This window comes from Xenopus tropicalis, chromosome 5, assembly GCF_000004195.4.
Source record: "Xenopus tropicalis strain Nigerian chromosome 5, UCB_Xtro_10.0, whole genome shotgun sequence".
Classification (NCBI taxonomy): Eukaryota; Metazoa; Chordata; class Amphibia; order Anura; family Pipidae; genus Xenopus; species Xenopus tropicalis.
The window spans coordinates 7,475,982-7,493,119 of NC_030681.2; the positions used below are offsets into that span (position 1 = coordinate 7,475,982).

Here is a 17,138-nt window from a genome sequence, read left to right on the forward strand (position 1 = left end):
ACTAGCTCCCATCACAGTTTCCAGTTTTCCATCCCTCTTATTTTACATTTATTCCCAGATCCTTAATCCCCATGTGGCCCATTCAAATTCCCTAAACCCACATGTCCCCTTCCTGGCTCTTTATGTGCTTTTTTTCTTTATATCCCTAATACCTTTGTGCCCGCTTAAGGCTCCCTAATCCCCAGGCAATCTCTCCTGGCTCCATTTTCTCTGTTTATCTTTTCATGCCTCATAATCCCTGAATTCCTTGTCTGCCTCGTTATTCCTCATACACCCCATCTAGCATCCATACCCCCATGGGCCCTTCCAGATCTTTAATCCCTACCTGTCCTGCCCCACTTTCTCATCTGTTTCCATTGTTCCTCTGTACAAATCCTCTTCATTGTTCTGGGCACTGAGATTATTTTTCAAAAACTCTTCTTCAAAGTTTTGTGCTCCAGGAATTTTGTCTCCAAAGCCTCCCATGCTTTCTGCAGTGAGTGTCAGCTCCCCTGGATTGCGGGTACAATCACTCCTATGGACATCAAAAAATTTACACAAAAGCAAATGTCAAAGAAAAGTCCATAGAGTTCCTCCCCAAATCTTTAATTCACATCTGTCCTACCTAGAAATGTTATGCCTCTACCCTGCCTCCCTCATATCTATATAATTTTCTTGACTCCCCAATCTCCATCCCAACTCCCTAATCACTGCAAACAGTTTCCAGCTCCCTAACAGCCATAATGGCTCCCTCATCTCCTTACTCCCTTCCTGGCCCCTTAATCTGCCACCTGCCCACCTCTTTATTCCCTTATGTGCCCTTAACTAGTCCCATAATCCCTATCAGCCCTCAATATCTACCTGCCCGGCCCTGTTTGCTCATCCCTATCAGCTGTTCCTGTGTATTTGTACAAATCCTCTCCATTGTCCTGGGCACTGGGATTCTTCCTCACAGACCCAGACAAGAACCCCTCCTCAAAGTTTAGTTTCGCAGGAACTCCAAAGCCTTCCCTGCTTTCTGCAGTAAGTGTCAGCTCCCCTGGATTGTGGGTACAATCACTCCTATGGACATTAAAAATATAAACAAGAGCAAATGTCAAAGAAAAGTTTTAGAATTGTACGTAGTAATAAAAGACAGTGCCCAGCCTAAAGCTCATTTTAACTCAGTGTTCTACTGAAAAACTCCAAAATTCTATACTAGCAGATTTGGAACATAAATTTAATTTCATACTCAATCTGTCTTCCCTTCTATCCCTTCCTTATCCTCTAAATTTTCCATTGCTGATTGTCCTCCCCAGATATGTTATCTCCCAGGTCCCATCTCAAGCATCTCCCAGGTCCCATCTCAAGCATCTCCCAGGTCCCATCTCAAGCATCTCCCAGGTCCCATCTCAAGCATCTCCCAGGTCCCATCTCAAGCATCTCCCAGGTCTCATCTCAAGCATCTCCCAGGTCTCATCTCAAGCATCTCCCAGGTCCCATCTCAAGCATCTCCCAGGTCCCATCTTAAGCATCTCCCAGGTCTCATCTCAAGCATCTCTTCCAGCTATCGATGTGTAGTTGCCAGTCCTTGTTTATGTATCTGTATAACAAACATTAAAGGGAGCAATGCACACCCAGATTTGATCTGTTCCTTAATATCCTTAATAATTCCTTAATAATTCACCACTCCCATCTCTATTCATCTCCATGCACCTTTATCAGATCCATAATCTCTATCCCAGATCCTCATATTTATGCTCCTTAATCTCCATTCCAACTCCCTAATATCTCCATTTACTGCTCTCTAATCTTCATGTGTTTCTCCTCGTTTCCTAATCCTCCTGAGCCCCATTTTGTGACCCATCTTGACTAATCCCCACGTGCGCCTTCCTGGCTCCCTAATCCCCACATGCATTACCTGCTGGCTACCTAATCTCCCTAAACCCATATGTCTCCTTTCTGGCTCTTTATTTCCCATGTGTTTTCAGACCCCTAATCCCTTTTTGCCCGTTATGGTTCCCTAATACCCCAGCAACTTCTCCTTTATCTGAGTGTCCTTTCATGCTCCCTAATACCCATATGCCCTAGCTATCTCTTTATCCCTCATGTGCCCCTCCTAGCATCAAAATCCCCATGTTCTCTTGCTCCGTAATCCCTACCTTCCCTGCCCCGTTGTCTCATCTCCATCAGTTGTTCCTGTGCCTGTGTACAAGTCCTCTTCTTTATCCAGGGCACTGGGATTCTTCTCAAAAGACAAGAAGTTTTTTTCACAGACGCCTTCCATGCTTTCTGTAGTTAGCGTCAGCTCAGCTGGATCATGGATACAGTCGCTCCTACGTACATTAAACAATATAACCAAATGCAAAATTTAAAGAAAAGTCCATAGAGCCTTCAGTAATATCATAGAGACATAATACTATATCTGTCCATGCAGACCTACCCTTTATTAATCTCAAAGTGCTGACCCAAGAATAAAGCTTTATAAAACTTTAGCTTTTACAGAAAAATTTAAAAAATCTCTAGTAGTAGATTTATTCCATGTAAGTACATCTATATTTACTGTCATACTCAGTTTGTCCTCCCTTTCACTTTCTCCCCAAATCTTCAATTCCCATCTGCCCAGATGTTATGCCTCCATCCCACCTCCTCATATCTATGTGATTTTCATGGCTCCCTAATCTCCATCCCAACTCCCAAATCACTGCAAACAGTTCCCAGATGCCTACTAGCCATCATGGCTCCCTTGTCTCCATACTTACTGCCCCTTAATAGCCACCTGCCAAGCCCAAAAGGAAATGTCAAAACGTAATATCATAGACAGGGGCCACTATATCTGACCATAATGATCTCATCCAGTTTATCTCATATAGCAGGCAGAGGGATAAAACTCATCTCAAGCTTCTACAAAAACACTCAAAAATTGTGTACTGGTAGATTTATAGAGTATATTTACTCTATGTTTCCATCTGGCCTCCCTTTCCATTGAAACTTATGGCCAAAATCATCATGTATCAGGTCACTGGTTATATAAATGAGTAAGTTGAGACTGTGTATGACTGCCCTTAAGAGCCTGGCTATACACAAGCTAATAAAAGCTGCCAACTTACTCCCTCCAGTCAGCATCTCAATGGCCCATGTATGGGGCCCACCAATGGGTCTGCCCAATCAATATCCAATTCAAAATTGGCCAGATATCAACTGAGCAGGTTTAAAAATCCTATTGGATGAGGAGCACATTGGTGCTTTGACGCAGTCTTTGTCCAGTGGATCTCTGTAGGCCCCAATGGATGATCCCAATTTTAGCCCTAGGGCCAAAGACTGTATCAGTTTAATTTGGCCCAAAATGCGGGTGGTCAAATTGGGCTCAGATCCACCTGCTTAGCTTCTGGTCATGTCTAGCCACTTTACTTCTATACAAGCTCTCTAACACCCACCTGTACCCCGTGGCCTCACACCCTCCCATACTGCCTTGCTCAGGGGAGCTTCCTGGCTGCAAATTCTTTCCCTTCTCTTCAATCACAGGATTCGTATTCAGGGATTTTACATTTATTGCATTTTCCATTCTCAAATTATCTGTAAGGTCTTCTGTCAGTTTAATATCGGATACATCTTTCCCAGTTTCCTCAATACTGACATCCCTATGTATAAAGGAAAATAAAATAACTGTTACTGGGACACATATAAATCACATGAAAACCCTAGTACAGTTGAATGGGATTATAAATTTAAGGTAAGTGTATACATGGTCGGTTCCCCTAATTCCCATTTCTCCAGCCCACAGTCCCTAATTTATCTTTCCTGCACATCCAGCCCCTATTTATTCTTCCCAACTCTTTTCATAATTCAAAGCTCTCCATTCCTCTTCATCTTCCCTAGATCATATCTCTTAATTACTATTCAACCTCTCCAGCTTTCTGATTTCCACTTGTAGTTGCCTCCCGGTCCTTGCCAGATTTCTATTCGTCTTCATTCTGATACCAATCAAAAGTCTTTGTTGACCCCCTTCTCTGTCAGGATGAAGATTGGAGTCAATGAAAAGAACAGTAACAGCACCTGAGTTTGAGGAGAGGGCTGGCTGTGACAAGGAGTGGCAGGAGTGAGTCAGAAGAAATATTACGCCCAGTGGTAAACACACAGATAAATATACTACAATGCTACCAAAAAAGGTCACACCCTCTTCTCATGCTTAATGGAGAAGGATCTGGGGTTTTTGTAGATAACAAGTTGTCTAATTCCAGGCAGTGTCATTCTGTGGCTACTAAAAGCAAATAAAGTGCTGTCTTGTATAAACAGGGCATTGACTCAAGGGATGAGAACATATTTTTGCCTCTTTATAGGTCCCTGGTAAGGCCTCACCTTGAGTATGGGGGCAGTTACAGTGAGTATGGGGGGCAGTGACTGTGAGTATGGGGGGCAGTTTTGGGCTCCAGTCCTTAAGAAGGATATTAATGATCTGGAGAGAGTGCAGAGACTGCAACTAAACTGGTAAAGGGGATGGAAGGGTTAAACTATGAGGTGAGACTGTCAGGGTTGGGGTTGTTTTCTCTGGAAAAGAGGCGCTTGCGAGGGGACATGATTACTCTGTACAAGTACATTAGAGGGGATTATAGGCAGTTGGGGGATGTTCTTGTTTCCTATAAAAACGATCAATACACCAGAGGTCCCCCCTATAGATTAGAGGAAAGGAGCTTCCATTTGAAGCAGCGTAGGGGGTTCCTCACGTGAGGGCAGTGAGGGGGTTGGGGAATGCCCTGCCGGGGGATGTGGTAATGGCAGATTCTGTTAATGCCTATAAGAGGGGCCTGGATGAGTTCTTAAACAAGCAGAGTATCCAAGGCTATTGTGATACTAATATCTACAGTTAGTATTACTGGTTGTATATATAGTTTATGTATGTGAGTGGATAGGTCAGTGTGGGTCTGTATGTGAGTGGATAGGTCAGTGTGGGTCTGTATGTGAGTGGATAGGTCAGTGTGGGTCTGTATGTGAGTGGATAGATAGGTCAGTGTGGGTCTGTATGTGAGTGGATAGATAGGTCAGTATGGGTCTGTATGTGAGTGGATAGGTCAGTGTGGGTCTGTATGTGAGTGGATAGGTAAGTATGGGTCTGTATGTGAGTGGATAGGTCAGGTGGTGGGGTCTGTATGTGAGTGGATAGGTCAGTGTGGGTCTGTATGTGAGTGGATAGGTCAGTGTGGGTCTGTATGTGAGTGGATAGGTCAGTGTGGTCTGTATGTGAGTGGATAGGTCAGTGTGGGTCTGTATGTGAGTGGATAGGTCAGGTGTGTGGGGTCTGTATGTGAGTGGATAGGTCAGTGTGGGTCTGTAGTTGGGTCTGTATGTGAGTGATAGGATAGGTCAGTGTGGGTCTGTATGTGAGTGGATAAGGTCAGTGTGGGTCTGTATGTGAGTGGATAGGGTCAGTGTGGGTCTGTATGTGAGTGGATAGGTCAGTATGGGGCTGTATGTGAGTGGATAGGTCAGTGTGGGTCTGTATGTGAGTGGATAGGTCAGTGTGGGTCTGTATGTGAGTGGATAGGTCAGTGTGGGTCTGTATGTAGTGGATAGGTCAGTGTGGGTCTGTATGTGAGTGGATAGAGTCAGTGTGGGTCTGTATGTGAGTGGATAGGTCAGTGATGGGGTCTGTATGTGAGTGGATAGGTCAGTGTGGGTCTGTATGTGAGTGGATAGGTCAGTGTGGGGTCTGTATGTGAGTGGGATGATAGGGTCAGTGTGGGTCTGTATGTGAGTGGATAGGTCAGTGTGGGTCTGTATGTGAGTGGATAGGTCAGTGTGGGTCTGTATGTGAGTGGATAGGTCAGTGTGGGTCTGTACTGTGAGTGGATAAGGTCAGTGTGGGGTCTGTATGTGAGTGGAATAGGTCAGTGTGGGTCTGTATGTGAGTGGATATATAGGTCAGTGTGGGTCTGTATGTGAGTGGATAGGTCAGTGTGGGTCTGTATGTGAGTGGATAGATAGGGTCAGTGTGGGGTCTGTATGTGAGTGGATAGGTCAGTATGGGTCTGTATGTGAGTGGATATATAGGTCAGTGTGGGTCTGTATGTGAGTGGATAGGTCAGTGTGGTCTGTATGTGAGTGGATAGGTCAGTGTGGGTCTGTATGTGAGTGGATAGGTCAGTGTGGGTCTGTATGTGAGTGGATAGGTCAGTGTGGGTCTGTATGTGAGTGGATAGGTCAGTGTGGGTCTGTATGTGAGTGGATAGGTCAGTGTGGGTCTGTATGTGAGTGGATAGGTCAGTGGGGGTCTGTATGTGAGTGGATAGGTCAGTGTGGGTCTGTATGTGAGTGTATAGGTCAGTATGGGTCTGTATGTGAGTGGATAGGTCAGTATGGGTCTGTATGTGAGTGGATAGGTCAGTGTGGGTCTGTATGTGAGTGGATAGGTCAGTGTGGGTCTGTATGTGAGTGGATAGATAGGTCAGTGTGGGTCTGTATGTGAGTGGATAGGTCAGTGTGGGTCTGTATGTGAGTGGATAGATGGGTCAGTATGGGTCTGTATGTGAGTGGATAGATAGGTCAGTGTGGGTCTGTATGTGAGTGGATAGATAGGTCAGTATGGGTCTGTATGTGAGTGGATAGATAGGTCAGTATGGGTCTGTATGTGAGTGGATAGATAGGTCAGTGTGGGTCTGTATGTGAGTGGATAGATAGGTCAGTGTGGGTCTGTATGTGAGTGGATAGATAGGTCAGTGTGGGTCTGTATGGGAGGGGATAGATAGGTCAGTGTGGGTCTGTATGGGAGGGGATAGATTGGTAAGTATAGGTTGTGGGTGCTGGGTTTACTTGGAAGGGTTGAACTAGATGGGCTCTGGTCTTTTTTCAACCCTATGTAGATACATTTTCCTCCAGGTTACCTATCCTTATGCATGTTTGTTCTCTAATGCCCAAACTGGCTCTTTAACTCTATGCCCTTCTCATCTTTATAATACCTACAAGCCACTCCAAAATGTTCAAACGATTACGTGGAAACACCAGCACTGGTTGAGTATCCCTTAGCCCCCCAAATTTCTACCTCCTTGCCTTGATGTCTCATCCTTACCCACTGCTCTAGGACTAATGAGACTTATGAGAACCTAACCCTAATAATGAATATGGCTAATAATTTGGCTAGAAATGCCATTTTTTATATCAGGGTGGGCAAACTTTTTGGCTCAGGGGCCACATTGACTTACAGATGGGCTGGGCCCGGCCAGCAATACGCCGTTTCCGCTTGCCAGTCCCCAGACCGCCAAATCTCGTGTGATGAGACTTGCGGAGTTCGTGGGCCAGATTAAAAAGACAAACGGGCCGGACATGGACCGCGGGCCGTAGTTTACCCACCCCTGTTTTATATACTGAACTTATTGACCCAGGCTAAAGGTTCAGCATCTCTATAGCAATAACGGTGCACAGGGAGTCACCATAGTGGAGTCAATGACACTGCACATGCTCAGTGGGCTCCAAGTGGCTGTTGAGAAGCTTAAGGGTTGTCACAATTAATTAAGCTGAAAATTAGGTTTGTCTGTCAGAGAGGGTGAGGCTACAGGGCTGATTATTAATTTCTGATACTAATGGAACTGGTTTCAAAACTGCCATGTACTAATAATCTGTATTATTTACTAAGCCTTATATAGTGACATTTATATTCAATATATACAGTATATTGTGCATCGGTCCCTAAGTGCAGGTAAGCAGCCCAGAGTATGTGCTGGGAATCAGCAGAAAAGAAGATGGGGGGCTACTGGGGGCACCTTTGGGGGCACAGATCTTCCCTGCTAAAGGGCTGTGGGGGCCTTGGGCTGGTACAGAAGCTCAAAACATAATATAAAACATGTTTAGCCTACTTCTTCAGTTAAGCTTTAGTTCTCACTGAAAGGCTTATGTCACATAAGGAGGTTAGTAGCTGTTACCTATAGCAGCTAGAATTTGTTCCATTGCTACACACTCACAGAAAACAGATAAGCCAGTTAGTGACGGCTACTAATCTCTCTCTCTAACTCCATATAATGTATCCTTGGCAGATATTCACAAACCAGACTTACTCACCCCGTCTCTTCCACTGACGTCTTGAGCTCATCTTCATTCCCCCTGATGTCACCTATCTGCTCTTTGTTGTTGACAATGTCATCACTCTTTTCAATGACGTTCTCTGTCTTCTCCTTCTGTTCTTTTTCCTCCTCCTTGAGCTCATCTTTCTTCTTCATGATGTCATCTATCTGCTCTTTGTTGTTGACAATGTCATCCCTCTTTTCAATGACGTTCTCTGTCTTTCCCTTCTGTTCTTTTTCCTCCTCCTTGAGCTCATCTTTCTTCTTCATGATGTCATCTATCTGCTCTTTGTTGTTGACAATGTCATCCCTCTTTTCAATGATGTTCTCTGTCTTCGCCTTCTGTACTTTTTTCTCCTCCTTGAGCTTATCTTTCTTCTTCATCATGTCATCTATCTGCTTTTTGTTGTTGACAATGATGTTCTCTGTCTTCTCCTTCTGTTCTTTTTTCTCCTCCTTGAGCTCATCTTTCTTCTCCATGATGTCATGTTTCTGCACTTTAATTTCACCTATGCTGTTATTGATGTCATCTACCTTCCCTAACATTATGTCCTCAATCTTCTCCTTCAGATCTTCTTCCTCCTTGAGCTCATCTTTCTTCTCCTTGAGCTCATCTTTCTTCTCCATGATGTCATGTTTCTGCACTTTAATTTCACCTATGCTGTTATTGATGTCATCTACCTTCCCTAACATTATGTCCTCAATCTTCTCCTTCAGATCTTCTTCCTCCTTGAGCTCACCTTTCTTCTCCTTGAGCTTATCTTTCTTCTCTTTGAGCTCATCATTCTTCTCCTTGAGCTCACCTATCTTCTCCTTGAGCTCATCTCTCTTCTCCTTGAGCTCATCTTTCTTCTCCTTAAGCTCATCTTTCTTCTCCAGGACCTCACCTATCTTCTCCTTGAGCTTATTTTTTTTCTCTTTGGCATCATCTTTTGAATCGATGGACTGTCTGCAAAGAATGAAACAGATACATTATGAACAGAACTTAATCAGCCATTCCAATGAAACAGAACAGTAGCTGAAAGTATTGGGATCTTTTTTATAGCCCCTCCCTTTACATGACAGGATCAGTTACAATAGAGACAGTAAGTCCAAGAGCTGCTAGCGGGGGTAAAGAGCAGTGATAGATGGGGAGATTAGTCGTTAGTTGTTGCCTCGGGCGACTAATGTCCCTGAAATGCCATCCCACAAGCAACAATGTAAATCACCGGTGGGATGGCATATGGGTCGCTATGATTTCCGGAAGTCGCCTAAAGTTTCCTCTCAAGGTAAAATGCATCCATTACAACCAGGTCACTACTTAAAATCTCCGGCTCAAAAACTGCTTTCGAATCCGACTCCACAACTTCAACGCTATAGCTCTGGGCTGTAGAGTCAGTACATTCTTTGACTCCGACTCTTTTATGGTACCTCCGACTCCAGGTACCCAATATTGATTCCGACACAGCCACAACAAGCCCCTCCTTTGCCACCTGTACATGTATATTGGTCGGGACTGATGGGAGACCATACATACACACATAATTATAGAAATGTGAACCTCTGATGTTTGGCGCCCTGAGCAAATGCCCATCCTGCCCAACTCTTCATACTTTTTTAATTTTTTGCAGAAATCTTACTGGCATGTCTAAAGGGTGTGCCAAACACAGTTCATTTTTTGGGAGTTCCAGCGTTCACTTTCACCTCAGGCCCCATATTTTGTTACGAGAGCGATGCTCCTCCATGTACATAGGGCAACGGGTGGGACCAGTAAAATCTGTGAGGGATGGTGGTGGCAGTGGCATTGGCAAGTGCACTTATATTTTTGGTGGGTAAAAAAAAGAAAGGGTTTTTCTGTTGGTTTTCAGCTACAGAGCTCGTTTGCCTGTGGGTATACATGTGCAAGTAGCTGTTCTGTACTACCGCACACATATATGTATATATACACACACATATATATATATATATATACATACCCAAAATGGGGGCATATTAGGAAAAGGGAGTCTCTTATATTCTGGCTCAGTCTCCCCATTGATCGGTACCTCTGTCCCTGTGTGCCAGTCCTGCCTCTAAACTGTCCCAATCTGTTTCCCACACATTTATGCACCAATAAATATATATAAAATAGTGCCTGGCCAGTCTTCCATGTAACCCTGGCCTATAACCCATATAGTGTTTTTCCTTAGTCCCAGCTTGGATAGCCACATAAGTGACTGCTTCTGGTCAAATGTATTTTAAATAGACATTTATATTATTGGGTTATGTACATTGCAGCACATTCTCATTAGTTGTACTCTCTACTTCAGCAGTGCTCCCTAGTTACATAATTGTGTCCTAATTCTGAATTTATTACCTTTGCCAATAAATTAATTTCCTACAATCCTGGCACCTAGTTATTGTATTCAGTGTTAGTGTACAAATAGCTTCTTTATGGTTGATAACCTTGCCCCCCCCCCCTGCGGGTCACATCAGCCGGGATCTATTATGCAACACCAATTCCTGTAAAGCTAGAGCTTTTATTATTTCCTTGAAGGAGATCAGTGAGTGACTCAAACATCACAAAATGTCAGCTCACTGTATTTGATATAAAAGCATAACATGCACTGATATGTACATACCAATTTGGTAGGGACCTGGAATGGGCACTTATTATAACATACATTATCTGTTGCTTAACAGTCAGTGCATCCCCTTGTTCAACATGAGTGCAATGATGAAGGTTTTTGATAAATATATTCATTGCTTATTGTTTTGAAGCAGAAGGAAAGGTTAATAAAGAGTTAATCTCAAGCTGCAGGCATACCTTCAGTTCTCCCAATAGTGCCCTTAAGTCTCCCCATATTTCTCCCGTTCAGATGATCAGAAGCCAAACAGGAAGAAAAAACGCTGAGCTGTGTAAAGAAAGTTCCCATAATGCCTCACTCCTAGGCCGAGACCAACTGAACATACTCAGTTAGTTAGACTATGGGGGAGATTCACTAAGACACGTACGCTCGGAGCGTACTCTTGCCGATTTTTTTGCGCTTGCGCGATTTTTTTGCTCTGCTGCTGTTTACAATGGTCAGTATGAAAATTTCGTGACTTTCGGATCGCCAATACGATATTATCGCGAGTAATCCGATTTTTTCGTAAGTATTTTCAGGATATTTGCGATCTTCATAAATTTTCGTTTCCAATCCGAATTTTTCCCATTCGTGATTCGTATTCATGGATTAGTAAATCTGCCCCTATGAGTCAGCGTCCTGATCCACATTCCTAAGGGGGGGGTGAGTTCTTAGTATTCTTGAGGGAGGGGGGAGGAGCAGAGAGCTGCGTGTCTGTGGCAGAGAAAAACAGACACAACAAATCTTTTGACAGAGGTTTCTGCTTATGGCTGTATTTACACAGACCTTTCTGATAAAGCTTACTGAGTTTTTACCTTTCTTTCTCCTTTAACAATGAAAAATCTATGGTCTACTGGGAATCTAATTTCGTACCTCGTAAGGACCAAGCATGGAGTAGCTTCAATTTCCGTTTAGCTCAAAAAGTAACAAACCACAGCAAGCTTTACAAAAGCCACAGATATTTCTTAACCAATAGATAATTTACATCCTAATAAATGACTTTATAAACCTATTTATAAAGTCAAAAACACTTACGATCACCCCAAGTGCACTCGGCGGGTCAGACAATGATCACTCAAAAATGGCACTATACCCTCACATCCCTAACGCCGATGTCTGCTGTGTCTTCTCTCTGCAGCGGGAGTCAATCACAAACAAGTAAACATGGTTCCTTAGAAAGCCATATGTGGCCAACTGTTTGTGATTGGCTCGCGCTACAGAGAGAAGACAGCAGCCAACCACTTTTGTTTCTGGAGCTGGGGCTGCATGATCCTAAGCTGGGGTCTTATAGAAAAGCTGCATCTTTTAGGGCTGAACTAAGTGGGCTGCCTCTGTTAAAGGAACAGTAACACCACAAAATGAAACAGTTTTAAAGTAATAAAAATATAATGCACTGTTCTACTGCACTGGTAAAACTGGTGTGTTTGCTACAGTAACACTACTATAATTTATATAATAAGCTGCTGTGTAGCCCCGGGGGCAGCCATTCCTGCACTGGTACAGCTGGGGTGTTTGCTACAGAAACCCTACTATAGTTTATATAAATACCCCGCTGTGTAGCCCCGGGGGCAGCCATTCCTGCACCGGTACAGCTGGGGTGTTTGCTACAGAAACCCTACTATAGTTTATATAAATACCCCGCTGTGTAGCCCCGGGGGCAGCCATTCCTGCACTGGTACAGCTGGGGTGTTTGCTACAGAAACCCTACTATAGTTTATATAAATACCCCGCTGTGTAGCCCCGGGGGTAGCCATTCCTGCACTGGTACAGCTGGGGTGTTTGCTACAGAAACCCTACTATAGTTTATATAAATACCCCGCTGTGTAGCCCCGGGGGCAGCCATTCCTGCACTGGTACAGCTGGGGTGTTTGCTACAGAAACCCTACTATAGTTTATATAAATACCCCGCTGTGTAGCCCCGGGGGCAGCTGTTCCTGCACTGGTACAGCTGGGGTGTTTGCTACAGAAACCCTACTATAGTTTATATAAATACCCCGCTGTGTAGCCCCGGGGGCAGCTGTTCCTGCACCGGTACAGCTGGGGTGTTTGCTACAGAAACCCTACTATAGTTTATATAAATACCCCGCTGTGTAGCCCCGGGGGCAGCCATTCCTGCACTGGTACAGCTGGGGTGTTTGCTACAGAAACCCTACTATAGTTTATATAAATACCCTGCTGTGTAGCCCCGGGGGCAGCCATTCCTGCACTGGTACAGCTGGGGTGTTTGCTACAGAAACCCTACTATAGTTTATATAAATACCCCCGCTGTGTAGCCCCGGGGGCAGCCATTCCTGCACTGGTACAGCTGGGGTGTTTGCTACAGAAACCCTACTATAGTTTATATAAATACCCCGCTGTGTAGCCCCGGGGGCAGCCATTCCTGCACTGGTACAGCTGGGGTGTTTGCTACAGAAACCCTACTATAGTTTATATAAATACCCCGCTGTGTAGCCCCGGGGGCAGCCGTTCCTGCACGGGTACAGCTGGGGTGTTTGCTACAGAAACCCTACTATAGTTTATATAAATACCCCGCTGTGTAGCCCCGGGGGCAGCCATTCCTGCACCGGTACAGCTGGGGTGTTTGCTACAGAAACCCTACTATAGTTTATATAAATACCCCGCTGTGTAGCCCCGGGGGCAGCCATTCCTGCACTGGTACAGCTGGGGTGTTTGCTACAGTAACACTACTATAATTTATATAATAAGCTGCTGTGTAGCCACGGGGGCAGCCGTTCAAGCTGGAAAAAAGGAGAAAAGGCACAGGTTACATAGCAGATAACAGATAAGTTCTGTAGAATACAATAGTGTTTTATCTGATATCTGCCATGTGCCTGTGCCTTTTCTCCTTTGAATGGCTGCCTCCATGGCTACATAGCAGCTTATTTATATAAATTATAGTAGACTTTCTGAAGTAAACACACAACTTTTACCAGTGCAGGGCAGCAGCACATTATATTTTAGTTACTTTTATACACTTTCATTTTTTGGTGTTACTGTTCCTTTAAGGTTGGGCATACACTATAATCCCCCAATATCATGCTAAATCAGTGGCCATACACAGGCAGATTTCAGCTGCTGATTCAGGTCCTTCGAACCGATTCATTAGCTTATCTGCCCGTGTATGGGCACCCCCAACAGGCCTTCCCAACCAACATCTGGCCTAAAATTGGTTTGATCCTCCATTCTGATCAGGGACCGCATTGGCTTGTTGACGCAGTCCTTTGTCCAACGGCCCATATACCCACTATTTTAATTTTATTGTGTGGCCCTAAGGCCAAATGATCCAATTAGCCGGGTATAGCCCACTGTATGTGGACATATTGGGAGACAGTGTATGGCCATCTTTAGATGCTGAATTGGTCCGAAAGACCTGAATTGGCAGCTTAAATCTGCCCATATACGGCCACCTTAACCCCTTTAATCAGATTTAGCAAACGAAGAAGAGGCCGATCTGCTCCTGCCCCCCTGCCTTGTGTGCATATTGATACCATGCCATTCCCCTCACCCCCTTAGGCTCTCAGACTGATCCGACGCTCCCCCCATTCCTTCCATTGTGAAGTGGAAGATTCTGGAACTTCTGGGTCTCTCTGCTTTCCATAGAGGGTGCTGTACAGAATCTTTAATAAGCAGAGGGACGTCAGGTCCCAGAATCCATTTTCACAAAGGGACAAAGTAATGAAGGGGTTGCATGACACTGCGCGCCTAAAGCTGGCCATACACGCACCGATAATATTGTAGGAACGATATATTTCGTATGATATTCGGTGCGTGTATGGTAAGTCGGCGAGTCGACCAATATCGCAGGAAGCTGCTGATATCGGTCGACTCGCCGATCGGGCGGGTTAAAAGATTTTGATTGGGCGCCATAGAAGTTGCCTGAGCAAAATCTGCCGTCAGGGCTGAATCGGCAGAAGGAGGTAGAAATCCTATTGTTTCTCTCTCCTTATCTGCTGTTTCAGCCCTGAACGTTAGTGGCGGATTGTACGATCTTTTGTGCGACCATCTAAAATCGCCACGTGTGGCCACCTTAAGGGTGGGGCTGGAAAATGGTTTCCTTACAGCCTGTGGAAGCAGGTTTGTCTATATACCAGCATTTTTCAACCACTGTTCCGCGGCACACTAGTGTGCCGCGAGATGCTGACTGGTGTGCCGTAGGCAGGGCCGCAATTTTTACTTTTAATAAAATCCGGGCCCTGTCATTGGTTGCGCCCCGTGTGTACGGGTGACGTCAGTACGCACGGGGCGCAACGTTATAAAAGGGTCTGTGTGCGGTCGCGTGTAGGCAGAAGTGCAGAGGCGGCGCGCCTGAGGGATACGAAGATGCTGCTGAAGCCACCAGAGAAGCCGCCGAAGAGCAGAAGTAAAATGCTGCTGGGCACCAATGTATTAGGGGGGGCCACGGGGCACACTGACTTATGGGGGCACTGCTGCTGGGCACCAATGTACTAGGGGGGCTGGCTCTTGGCACCAATGAACTGGGGGGCACTTCTGCTGGGCACCAATGTACTAGGGGGGCACTGCTCTTGGCACCAATGTACTAGGGGGGCACTGCTGCTGGGCACCAATGTACTAGGGGGGCACTGCTCTTGGCACCAATGTACTAGGGGGGCACTGCTCTTGGCACCAATGAACTGGGGGGCACTGCTGCTGGGCACCAATGTACTAGGGGGGCACTGCTCTTGGCACCAATGTACTAGGGGGGCACTGCTGCTGGGCACCAATGTACTAGGGGGGCACTGCTCTTGGCACCAATGTACTAGGGGGGCACTGCTCTTGGCACCAATGTACTAGGGGGGCACTGCTCTTGGCACCAATGTACTAGGGGGGCACTGCTCTTGGCACCAATGTACTAGGGGGGCACTGCTATTGGCACCAGTGTACTAGGGGGGCACTGCTGCTGGGCACCAATGTACTAGGGGGGCACTGCTCTTGGCACCAATGTACTAGGGGGGCACTGCTGCTGGGCACCAATGTACTAGGGGGGCACTGCTGCTGGGTACCAATGTACTAGGGGGGCACTGCTCTTGGCACCAATGTACTAGGGGGGCACTGCTGCTGGGCACCAATGTACTAGGGGGGCACTGCTGCTGGGCACCAATGTACTAGGGGGGCACTGCTGCTGGGCACCAATGTACTAGGGGGGCACTGCTGCTGGGCACCAATGTACTAGGGGGGCACTGCTGCTGGGCACCAATGTACTAGGGGGGCACTGCTGCTGGGCACCAATGTACTAGGGGGGCACTGCTGCTGGGCACCAATGTACTAGGGGGGCACTGCTCTTGGCACCAATGTACTAGGGGGGCACTGCTGCTGGGCACCAATGTACTAGGGGGGCACTGCTCTTGGCACCAATGTACTAGGGGGGCACTGCTGCTGGGCACCAATGTACTAGGGGGGCACTGCTGCTGGGCACAGAGTTAAATTTTTTAACATTTTCTAATGGTGGTGTGCCTCGTGATTTTTTTCATGAAACAAGTGTGCCTTGGCCCAAAAAAGGTTGAAAAACACTGCTATATACAACCTAAATATACATTTCTGGGAGTTCAGACAGTGTTTATGTACCATTTCTACATAACTGAATGAGCTTGTGTGTCAGAAAGAGCGACTTTTTTTGGATTGCACAATTGTTGCAAAGTGAAAGTAAAAGCTTTATGCTGCATAAACGAATATTATTCGTTTATTTAACTTTATAATAACCTTCACTAAGCACATTGCACTAAAAAAAAAGACGTTTTGGACCTTATTAGTCTCATAGAGAAATATATAGTTTATCGAACCGCACCCCCTACACCCACACACACACCGACTTACTTTGCCATCTCGGTTCCAACTCTCTCTGAAATGAGATTTCTATAGAAATCCACCCAAATTCCTGCAGCGTCGATGTATAAATCTTGCTTCTTTGTACAGACTGCGCCCTACAGGATGATACAATTTTGGAGGTGCAAGGTGTTAGCTGGGAGCCTGTCGCACTGAGTCTCCGCTGACTGGGGAATTTGCCTCATGAGATATGGGTGGGGCAGGAGCAGGGAGGGGGCTTTGGATTGGTTGCACGTCGACCTGCGCATCACAACTGTCAGCCTGCGCATCACAACTGTCAGCCTGCGCATCACAACTGTCAGCCTGCGCATCACAACTGTCAGCCTGCGCATCACTACTGTCAGCCTGCGCATCACAACTGCCAGCCTGCGCATCACAACTGCCAGCCTGCGCATCACTACTGTCAGCCTGCGCATCACAACTGCCAGCCTGCGCATCACAACTGCCAGCCTGCGCATCACTACTGTCAGCCTGCGCATCACTACTGTCAGCCTGCGCATCACTACTGTCAGCCTGCGCATCACTACTGTCAGCCTGCGCATCACAACTGCCAGCCTGCGCATCACAACTGCCAGCCTCTTGCCCACAGACGGCTGTGCGTTATGTAATGTGCCAGAGAACCCTCAGAGAAATCACACAAACTGCCACAGGAAGAACATACAAGTGCCCTGGTTGGAATCAAACGTAGGACCCCAGTGCTGCACAGTTCCAATACTAACCGCTG

The 17,138-nt window shown here is 45.9% G+C and overlaps 1 protein-coding gene across 4 annotated transcripts in view; it reads right to left on the reverse strand.

Moving 5' to 3' along the window:
* The window catches only part of LOC101735255 (titin homolog), a 26,225-nt gene extending 9,589 nt beyond the window's left edge, over window positions 1-16,636 (reverse strand). The window contains exons 1-6 of one of the 4 annotated variants that reach the window (XM_031902378.1): window positions 16,406-16,636; window positions 8,008-8,958; window positions 3,396-3,599; window positions 2,121-2,294; window positions 841-1,041; window positions 326-514 (exon numbers count right to left, since the gene is read on the reverse strand). In XM_031902378.1, coding sequence (XP_031758238.1) covers window positions 326-514; window positions 841-1,041; window positions 2,121-2,294; window positions 3,396-3,599; window positions 8,008-8,958; window positions 16,406-16,413 — 1,727 coding nt within the window. In that variant the 5' untranslated portion in view covers window positions 16,414-16,636. The remainder of the gene's footprint in view (window positions 1-325; window positions 515-840; window positions 1,042-2,120; window positions 2,295-3,395; window positions 3,600-8,007; window positions 8,959-16,405) is intronic. The other 3 variants (XM_031902381.1, XM_031902380.1, XM_031902379.1) reach the window with 3 other exon arrangements.
* Between the last annotated feature and the right edge of the window lie 502 nt (window positions 16,637-17,138).